Raw genomic sequence first — 11,234 nt, 5'->3', positions numbered from 1 at the left:
TTTTATGTATCAAATGTAATATAGAAATATTACTCATTTATAGTATTTTATCATTATAAAAAATTTGAATAATAGAAATTGAGTTTTGAAAGTACAATTTGAGTACAATTGTCTTCTCATAAATTTTTACGCTAAATTTTATTTTTTTTAATTCGTCTGAGACTCATCAAATCCTCCGACAAATTGGTACCAAATATTATTTTTACATCACTTATAAAGTATTTTAGAATAACGTGAAGTGCATATTCAATTTTGACTAGTTTATACTAAACGTCTTAACAGAGTAAAATATATACTTGTTATTAAAAAAGAAAAAAATCACCATCATACTATTTCTATCTTTTTTTTTCCTGTTTTTTTTTTTTTTTTTTTTTTTTTTTTTTTTTTTAAATTTTTTTTTTTTTTTTTTTTTTTTTTTCTTTTTTTTTTTTTTTTTTTTTGTATTTATCATTTTTTTAAAATTTGTGTCATTTTTTTTAATGTATTTCACTTTTTTTAATTTCTGTCAATTTTTTTTTAAAATCTTCTATCACTTTTTTGATCATATGTCGTTTTTTTGAATGTATCACTTCTTTGATTTCTATAACTTTTTTTTAGTGCCAGTCACTTTTTTTTCTATTTAATTTCTATCACTTCAAACTTATTTGGTTGTTGTGTTCCTAAAATGTACAAGTGAAATGTGATGTTAATTTTTCTGAATTTCTATGACTATTTTAGTGCTTATCACTTTCTTGAAATTTTTGTTACTTTTTTTAGTGACAAACATCACTTTTAATAAAAGTGACGTTGTATGTCATTTCTAATAAAAAAAGTGGAGCTTAACTTTAAACAGAGACATCATGTCTATAAAAAAATGTCATGTAATTTATTTACACTTAATTTTACGTTGTATTTTTTGCTTCCAAAATACTTTCATATGATTTATCAAAAGGCTCATAATTTTAGATGTATTTTTGTAAGTTGCCTAAGAAATATAGGATAACCACAATATTTAATAGGTACATAAATCAATACAATATCTACATTTTTCTACAATATTTGATAGTTATTGTTAAGGGATATAATCCTTTATCGAATAAAGATGAAAATATAGATCAATATATAAAGGTTTGAACGAATCCTAATAATAAGGTTAACCTTTTAAAATGAAATCTCAAGTTTTACTATGGTAGGAGTAGCACAAATCCTTAAAAATAGGTCTACATTTTCATTTTTATTCGATGTGTGATTATATTCCTTAACAATCATAAAATATTTAAATATTATTATTATTGTATTCATATCAATTTGTCTTTCTTTCTATTTTTTAATATATCCTTACAAGGTAGTTATTTTTGAAACGCCAATCTTGAACTAAAGTTGGTGAAATCGAACACCGAAAAGTGATATTTGAGGTCATTTGCAAGCTGGTCCGTACTGGATACGTGAGATACACATGGGGTCGAGATTAAATATAGTGATAGACAAAGTGAATGACGGTTTCAATGTGTTTTATTTTGAAATAAAAATTATAAAATGGCGCAGAAGTGGCTTCAACTTTATCATCGCAAATAATCAGAGTGAATTTATCATTTCCGTATATTAAAATAAACGTTCAATGTGTTTTATCGTGTAAAGATTTGAGTCAAAGGATCTTTGACTCAATCCTTGCAAATAGAACGATACTCGACTTTAGTGGATGAGTGAGTTACAGAATTTTGTTTGCGAGAACTTGAAATAACAGGACTGTGCCAAAAAAATTTAGACAAATGCTAGTCAAAGTGCGAATATCCAACTCAATTGGCATCACAAAAAGTATGATGTATGAAAGGTGAATGTTAGCGAAGGAAAAGACCATGATAGGTAGTGCATCAATGGCGGCACGAGAGGGCGTGAACGGTAGTCGACCATGGGTAATCGTTCAATTCATTCATGAATTGAACTAGTTTATTGACAACAAAGTCAATGGTCAAGTTGGAATGATATACTTGATGCTTGCAATGATATTCAGTTGCATCAATGAGAAAAATGCCCCCCATGATTCACATGAAGGATAGGATATCTAGGAAGCAAAGTCTCATCACCAATAATTACTAAATAATGTTTGAGATGTATTGGTGTTGTGATAAAAAAGATATTAGCCTTAGTTGAAACGACATGAATCCCAAGCAGGGGTGAATCCAGCATGAATCTTCAGTTAGGGAGGATGTTGACTTTGACCATTGATCGTCGACAATCAATGATAAAAAAAAAGTCCGGTCTGGTCGAAGGCTGATCGTTTATTAAAATTTCATGATCCAACCCATTTCCCCCCATTACTTTCCACCCTTTTTTACTAACTGCAACAAGTTAGCATTGCAATCAAATAATATATAGGATCAAAATTATAAAAATAATAAACATCGTCGATCTAATTATCAAAATCATAAAGTGGGCTTCATCAAAACAAGCAAGTTCAATGATTCAATCACATAATCAGGCACTGAATTACACGAAAGTAGCACAATATTTTAATAAAAACCGAAGCTAAATTCATCAACAACCCAAAAATTGGACCATTATATAGGTGGTTATCTGTATAATTTATAAATACATGAAAAATTGCACAAAGAAAATCACAGATAGAGAGTCAGAGACTTAGAGAACGAGAGACTAGAAAAAAATGGTGAATCGTACCAGTGGGTTCACCATTCACGCCACTACAGCTACTAGCTCAATCAGTAAACTCAGGTGATCGGTTTGACGGAAAGGAATTGGGGGAAGAACTCAAGAAAAGTTTGCTCTTCTTCGATCTCTTTGGCTACCGGTTTTGATGAGAAGGAAATCAAGAATTGGGAAAAAAATAAACTGATTCTAGAGTCTGGACCTCTGGTAGTGGTAACTAGTAAGTAATCTGGTCCATGGGTGATTCACTGATTTAGGCTTTTAATTTGGGCCTGCCTAATTTAAAAAAAGTGGAAATTACACAAATCTAGGGGTTTAAACATCACAGCTCAAAAATCATGGTTTAAGTTTCATTATGCAAAAATCAGGTTTGATTTAATAATTTAAATACTAATTTCTCTCAATTCAATTTCCCCAACACTAATTTTACGTTATATTTTCTCTCTCTACCGTCTTCATACTCTCCCTTCTCTCTATCTTGAAACACCATTGTCGCAATCATCGGTGACGATTCACGACGACGATGACGATGAAGGCGAGTCTTGGAAGAAACCTCCTCAGTTTTGATGGTGCAGCAACACTCCTCTCACGAATGGAGAAGAATCACTGCCCCCGCTTTTTAGATCAAATATGGCGACCAGTTTTTGCATAACGTTGAGCGGCGATTTGTTGCGAGAATCATGATCCTTGCAATATCTTGCCGGACATTGAGCGCTAACAGTCGCAGGTGAGGTGTTAGTGGTGGTGGACAATGTTGATGGTGGTGTGGTGGATACCGTGGATTTAGTGGCGAGTCTATGTGATCTGCCTGTGGTTGAATGTGTGATGGTGTTGGTGGTAATGTGTGTGGTACCTCTGGCAGTGTTGATGCTATCGTGGTGGTTGTGTGGTGTTGGGGTAGTGGACATGCTGGTGGTGATGCAAGTAGGAATGGTGGTGTTTTTTTGGTTGAGGGAGCGGTAGTGGTGGTGTTTTGGTTGTGTCGGGGAAATTGAGTGGTTATTGTTATTAGTGGAACTGACAGTGGTGGTAGTGTCGGTGGCGACGGGGTGAGGGTGGTGGTGGTATGTAATGTGACCAATTATTTGACCTGTGACTGATTGTTTGATTATCTGTGTCCAACTATTTCATTACGTGTGACCAATTATTTAACCGTGACCTTAAAATTTGATAATTGTGACCAACAAATTCAAAAATACGTGATTGATTAATAAACTGTGACCTATAATTTTTTCATCTATGACCAATTAAATAAATCGTGACCTATAAAAATTATCATTCGTGGTCTCAAAATAATCTGTGACTAGTTATTTTGATAATACGTGATCAATAAATAAGTTTGTGACCTATAATTATGAATATGTGACCATTAATGGTATATATGTGACTTTATTATTTTCAATTAATAAAATCTATTTATTTAATAAATGAAAACCTGATTTTTGCATTTTCAAAACTTTAGACATGAAAATTGCATTGCCCATACTTAATACCTTAATTGTGAATTTTACCCTTTAAAAAAAATAAAAAAATGAAGAGAGGTTCAACTGTGAACTGCCCAATAGCATCACAGCCAGGTCTCAGCCCAAATCTGTTACTGTCATCACAGATTCACAGTCACAGCCGGCCGACACCCGACTGATCCGACGAATCCATCCTAACTAGCCACCACCTGAATTCATTACTGATCCCAAGAGAATGAGATGATGAACCACTGTCAAGCTGTAGTATGAACTAATGTACCATTGACAATAACAAAAATGTATTGAGTATTGCCATTAGATTAAGAATTAACAAAGTCAAATGCAAGTAAAAATATGCGCAATTCATTATAGCACGCCCTTGGCACCCATCGAATACCACAAATGGATTTTTCAAGGTGGGAGACGTGATTAGGTTTGGATCTCACATTTGGCATTGGTGGGTGCAAGCAAATTGTTTTTTGCTATAGTTGAATAATTCAAGTTTGAATGGTGAGCATGATTAATCAAAGTACACATTGAAAGTGACTACAGCTATAAATAGAAAGGACATTTTGTTCAGTAAGGATTTCGATAGTTCATGAGTAGACTTTCCATTGTCGTTCATTTCTATCCTATTTCTAAACATAGATTGAGCGGACAGAAAATTATGGAAATTTATAAACTTATATTTCAATGTTATTTGGATAATATATCTTCAATTTGTTATAATTACATATCCAAATTTAGAACCTATCCCACTGAATGATTAGCCATGTGTTATCAGGGGAGAAGATTGAAAGTCAATTAAAGCTTAGACTCTAGACAAGGAAAGACTGTCGAATTCGAGGCTCGAGCATAAGTGAGATATCACTTAGGAAGAGCAACAATTCTAACATCAAACAAATTTTTATGGGCCATAGTCTTTCCAAAGGTAACGGAGGTAGAGCTAAACAATGAAATCGTCAAATTTCAAAATCGAACCAAAATCGCTCAATCCACTTGGATTCGTCAAAGTTTTGATTTTGAACAAAACCAAACCGCTTTGAATTGATTTGATTTATGTTTTAATATTTGCAAATTGTCAAATCGTTTTATAAAAAATATATAAAAATAAGTTAATCTAAATTTTATCCACCTCAAGTAAGCATAATGGATTTAAACTCAATATCTAAATAGAAAATTATACATCCCAATTCATTAATTTTATCATATTCAAATGCCTATTAGTCACTACAATTGTAAATGTAAAATCGTCAAATTGGATAAAGTATTGAACAATTGCTGCTAAACAGTATTCATTGATAGTCCATTATAATTGAATAGACAATTAAATCTAAATTTTAATTCAAACTTATGTATTTTTCTTCAACTAGTAGTTTTCTCGAATTTTGCCTAAATATTTAGGTAAGTTTATCCAAATTTTCTTATTTTTTGATAATTATTTGCTATATTTTTTTGGCAATTATTTTGTTTTGTTTTAATTATTGTAGGGCTCCCTTACGTTTTTAACTGGCAGCATTTTTATATGATACATATAAATCTAATTTTGCTTAATATTTTAGTGACAATCTATCTCATTACATACTTCCATGATCAATATTCATATAAAATGTGAAAATCTTCAATTAATAAATTATGAGAGGTTAATATGCTAGCTCACATGTTTCGTAAGATAACTCATAATCATGCTAAAAGAATAAAATTTCATTTCATATCTTGAATCAATCGGAGAGTGGTCGAATAGTAAGTGTCACATGCCAAGGATTATATGTTTTAGACTTTAAAAAATTTATAGTGTTGTAAACTCTTAATGCTTATAAAAATACTTTATTCTTATTTGGAATTTCCTAAAATATGAATTTTCTCAAAATAGAACTTTTTAAAAGTAGAACTTTCTTAAATTTGAAATGGTTTGAATTTTTTTTTTTGCACGTTTTATTGAGTTAAATAACACGCAACCAAAAGGCTTTTAGACGAGAAAGGGGGTCACAAGTGGACCATTTAAGTCAAAACTCTTTTTAGACAATTTAGTTTTTTCAATCTTGCGTATATGCAAATCAAGAAAGCTCAAATAATAAGTGAGAACTAGAAATTTCTTAAAATATATTTTCTAATTGGCAAATTCCTATTAAAATTCATTTATTTGAAACTAATAAAAAAAAAAAGTTTACAAAAAAAAGACCTATGCACTGATATCAAATTATCACGCTCTAAATTTTATTGACTTAAAATTTGAGGTGTTACCAATATCACTTCATAATCATACTTGACACGAAAATATTTAATTGAAAAAATTTAACTTTAATTCATTCAAAATCTCATAGCTGAAATAAATCGATCCAAAAATGTTAAATCACAAAACTTGGAACATTTATTATCAATTTAAGACAACATCGCAAACAAATTTAATTTTTAACTTTTTTCTTGAAAATTTTCACTTGGCAACTCGCCACCGTTCAACTACCATCCACATTTGACCAATTTGACCTAAAAACTTAAAATTTGAAGCAATAAATTTTTTTGAATCACCCAATGTCGGTATATGTAGTGGGTAGTTGTTGCTGTAGAACTCCTTTTTTTTTTTTTTTTTCAAATTTACTTATGCGTTCCTATAAATCTAAAGTAAATGATATGAACACCATATTCATGTAAATTACTAATCAATAAGTTTTTGGTTCTAACAAAATAATCTATAGTATCACTATTGAAAAGTATTTCGATTTAGCCCTATGTATCTTTGATGAGTGTAAATTACTCATTAAATTAAAGCTTCTAAATCACATTTTTTGATTTGTTCTTGGGCACTTTTGAACATTTTGATGTGTGTGTTCGTGTTGTTTTGCAGTTTTGACAACTCTTGAGAAAATACCACAATTGGAAGCCTGTGATGAACAAAAATGATAATCAATGAAATGGAGCATGAATAAGATTCAGCGCTGTGGCGCCAGTGCCACTGCCTTGCAATACTTCACTCTATTTTCCAAGCTTATTTTCCATTCCGATTTTCTTCAATACTTGCTTATTCATGCTCCATTTCATTTATCATCATTTTTGCTTATCACAGGCTCCCAATTGTGGTATTTTTTCGAGAGTTGTCCAAATTGCAAAACACACAAACACACACATGAAAACGTTCAAAAGTGCCCAAGAACAAATCAAAAAACGTGATTTAGAAGTTTTAGTTTAATGAGTAAATTACGCTCATCAAACACCCCCAAACATAGTTCTTTGCTTGTCCTTGAGCAAACACCAAACTAAAGATTGTTAAAAACAAACACACAAGCACAACTAAAATAGACAGTTACTTAAAAGAAACATTATGTTAGACACCTTGCATTTGTAGCTCAAGATTAAAAAAATAGCGTCAAATTCATGAATTACTTCAAAACTATAATGCACACGTCAAATTCTCGCTTATTCAATGCAAACGGGTGTGTGTGTGTGGAGAGTTAAGCACAACGCTGTACAATAATAAATTGACCCAATTCCCGACTTTAAAAGTCAAATATTTCTTTGCCTCGCTCGTGGGATTCACACACCCCAAACTTGTTTTCTTTTCTCTTCCCAAGGTGTATTCTAAAGTTGATTTTTCAATACAAATTTCTTACACCGCTCAAGTTTGGTTAGATTTCACTATTGCAGTTTAACCTATCAATAGATGAGGATTCTCCTTATTTTTGACTGCTTCAACCTTTAGGAATCAACCAAGTTACTAACCTCTTATCAAAGGTCTAATCCTCTAAAACAAGTTTTCGGGACTTAATCAAGGCATGTGATATCAAATTTCTTTTCTTTATTTTTTTAAAAATATAAATTTATTCTTTAAACACCCTTTATGTAGACGTCTCTCTTTTAAGCTTTCTAAATGACCCCTGTAGTGAACTTTAGGCTGATAACTCCCAAATTAGACGATTTTAGGGCACCAAATTTTAAACCCTTACGGGCTTAATCACTTGAGTCATCAAGATTACGAAGAGACGATTCACAATAAGATTATTAAAGTTGTCCTCATTGGGATCTTTTTTTTTATGCAATGATTAGTGCAATGCCCCTTATTAAACACCAATTCTCGAAAATCGATCTCTAACTTAAGGTTTTCACCCAATTTTCATCCTATTAGTCTCAGAAAATCCACACAAAATTTAGCACACACGGAATCTACATTTATCTCCAAGTTTCCCTGTAACAGCTTAATCTACCAAACATCCTATATCTGGTTTAAACGTAATGATGTTTAAAGGTTGTTTGGGTTTAGCATCTAAATTCTCTAATCCAAATATAAACATGAATCAACCTACTCATGTACAACGGTACAATCAACCCACGTGCAAAAATAATTTCCGTTTGACACAAATAAGCAAAAATCTAACTCACACATATAACTTATCCATAATCCATAAACCAATACATGTTCTTAATAGTATACATCATCGCCGGCAAGGCTATCTAACTCACACAAGCATGCAAAACACGAAATGAAACTTTTTTTTATTTTAAAAAACGATCACACAAAATAAAGAATTAGGCAATTTTAGACAATTTAAAATACACTCCCCCAAACTTAAACAACACATTGCCTTCAATGTGAAAATGGAAGAAGGGAAAGAAAAATACCTCAGTGAGGACATCAACTATCTTCCTCGCCATCGGGTGGAGCAGGAGGGTGTGAAGGAAGTGGAAGTGAGCTCGGGATGTGCAGATGCCATGACTGCCATGTAAGCATGCTGATATTGAAATTGGTCAAAGATGGTGGATTGTAGATGATTCATTTGTACTTGCATGCCATCCTGCCATCGGGTCATGGGCAAATCCATGGCTTCAAGACGTCGAAAGATGTCCCCCGTAGCATCAGAAGGTTTTGGAGGTGGTGGTGTAGGAGGTAATGGATGAGATGACTGAGAAGAGCTAGGCACTTCCTGATGTCTCACACGCCTATCACGGAGTTCTCGTGTAAGTGGTTGTTTCGGGTGTAACACTTCATCAGTTTCTCGCACGGGAACACTCCCGTGTATGGAAAGGTCATGGATCAAAGAGGGGTGACCCAAACTGCCTGTAGAGGGCCTGGCAAGGATGCGAAGAATGCTGTTTTGAATGACTCGGCTAACATCAATAGAATACCCTTTCTGAATCATAAAATTCAGTAAGGCCCGTTCTTTGGTGACCTCGCTGGTGTTACTACTGGGGATCAGTTTGGATGATATGAAGTGGTGCCAGATTTTATAGTTAGGTATCAGACCAGAGGAAGGGAAGTGAGTTACATCACTAGCTGATCCTTTCCATTCAGTACCGAGATGAGCTATAGTGCAAATTATCTCCTCGGGATTGACCCCCTCATCACGGAGTCGAGAATAGTCATCATTGGGTATATCCCGTGTGTGGTAGAACTTGTTAACTGACGCACTGTCAAACTTGATCCAAAAACCTCGGACAAAGACCTTGAAGTTCTCGTGTTCAATGGCGTTGGCATAGGACTCTTTCACCAAAGAAATGGATGTAGCAGTAGGTTGCTCGGTAAACTTCTCCCATCCCAAACTGTATATTTTATCTGGCAGAAAATTTTCAAGGCCCCTCTCAGGAATGCAATTTTGATGTACCACACTGTGTTTATAGCGTTCATCTGCTTCGAAACTAATGAATCGTCTTCGATCAAACGTTGTAGTAGAGGAAGAGGCAGTGACCTTGGATTTATTTTGAGGAGACATGGAGTAAGTGTTCTTTCCCAATATCACGTGAAGTTAACCGGCCACCTAAACCAATTCAATGAATTTGTCTCAGAAAATGAAGTATGTCCCAAGTAGACATGAAAATCTTTAATGAAACAATATATCGAACATGTGGTGGGCGGCTAGAATAAACATGTACAAAGCCTAATGCAGGTCATAAAAAATATCCCACGAATAGCGCAAAAGAAGTCTTTGGTGAAATTTATCGAACACTTTGTGGGCAAGACAATAAATTAGTAGTTAGGAAAATTCAAGCCCATAGAAAATTGCAAAGTCTTCTAACATAGATTCCAACATTGACAAAGAATGTCAAAGAGGCAGAAGAACAAACACATTGTAGGCATACAACAAAATAATTTCGAAGATTAAACAAAAACCCACACAATCTTTACCAAAACGCAATCCAACAAAGAAAAATGATAGTGTGACGTAGTCCCAAACAAGATTACCATTATGAGTTCAAATTAAGCCAAATGAAGGAAAATTGCATTTTAAAAGAACGCGTGTATGTTTAAAAAGAATTAAAGGGTTTGGGGATAGGGAGATAAAAAAAATAAGGAACCGTGTGTATGTTTAAAAAAAAGGGTTGGGCACCACGGCACCAGAGTTGCTGAATTTTATTTTATTTTATTTTTTAAATTATTTTTTTAGGAGTTTGCGCTGCAGCGCCCAATATGGGCGCCACGGCGCCAACTTTTCTGAAAAAGGTAATTTTTTTAATTATAAATACCTCCAACGTATTCCCCTCCCATATTGACTAGAGTGTCGATGCAACCATTTTTGAGTATAACCCTACAAAATAAAAAGAAAATGAATTTACCAAATTTGCCTAAGAAGAAAATTACATGTCTAAATAATGAAAAGAAACTTAAGGAATAGAACTTGGGTTGCCTCCTAATAAGAGTTTCTTTTACGTCTTTAGCTGGACGTGAACGTGGTATTAAGTTAGTTCATCAAGGGTAATTTCTTCCACATCCCTGTTTTCTTCTCCATAGTAATACTTGAGGCAATGCCCATTTGCCTGAAAGGTAGACCCATCCATGCTTACTAACTCCACTGCACCATAAGGGAACACCTTACGAATTACAAATGGTCTCGGCCACCGAGATTTGAGCTTGTCAGGAAAGATTTTCAAGCGAGAATTGAATAGAAGAACTTGCTCTTCTGCCTTGAAATCCTTCCTTAGGATACTCTTGTCTTGCCACATTTTTGTCCGCTCCTTGTATATCTTTGCATTTTCGTATGCATCATTCCAGAATTCCTCCAACTCATCAAGCTGCAACAAGCGTTGTGGACTGGCCAATTTCATATCTAAATTCAATTTTTTCATAGCCCAATAAGCTCGATGCTCCAATTCCACGGGCAAATGACAAGCTTTTCCGAATACCAGACGGTAGGGTGACAT

General features: G+C 33.6%; 1 protein-coding gene across 1 annotated transcript; it reads right to left on the bottom strand.

The window, feature by feature from the left end:
- Nucleotides 1-9,863: 9,863 nt before the first annotated feature.
- On the bottom strand, nucleotides 9,864-11,234 carry LOC111391516. The gene is made up of 3 exons (XM_023016748.1): nucleotides 10,831-11,234; nucleotides 10,560-10,621; nucleotides 9,864-9,973 (listed from the first exon to the last, which is right to left on the bottom strand). Exons 1-3 carry the CDS (start codon nucleotides 11,232-11,234, stop codon nucleotides 9,864-9,866), a joined length of 576 nt encoding a protein of 191 aa, XP_022872516.1.

The sequence above is a fragment of the Olea europaea genome, unplaced genomic scaffold (genome assembly GCF_002742605.1).
Source record: "Olea europaea var. sylvestris unplaced genomic scaffold, O_europaea_v1 scaffold798, whole genome shotgun sequence".
Taxonomy (NCBI): domain Eukaryota; kingdom Viridiplantae; phylum Streptophyta; class Magnoliopsida; order Lamiales; family Oleaceae; genus Olea; species Olea europaea.
The sequence above is the reverse complement of the archived record's forward strand: the minus strand, read 5'-3'. Positions and strand labels throughout refer to the sequence as shown.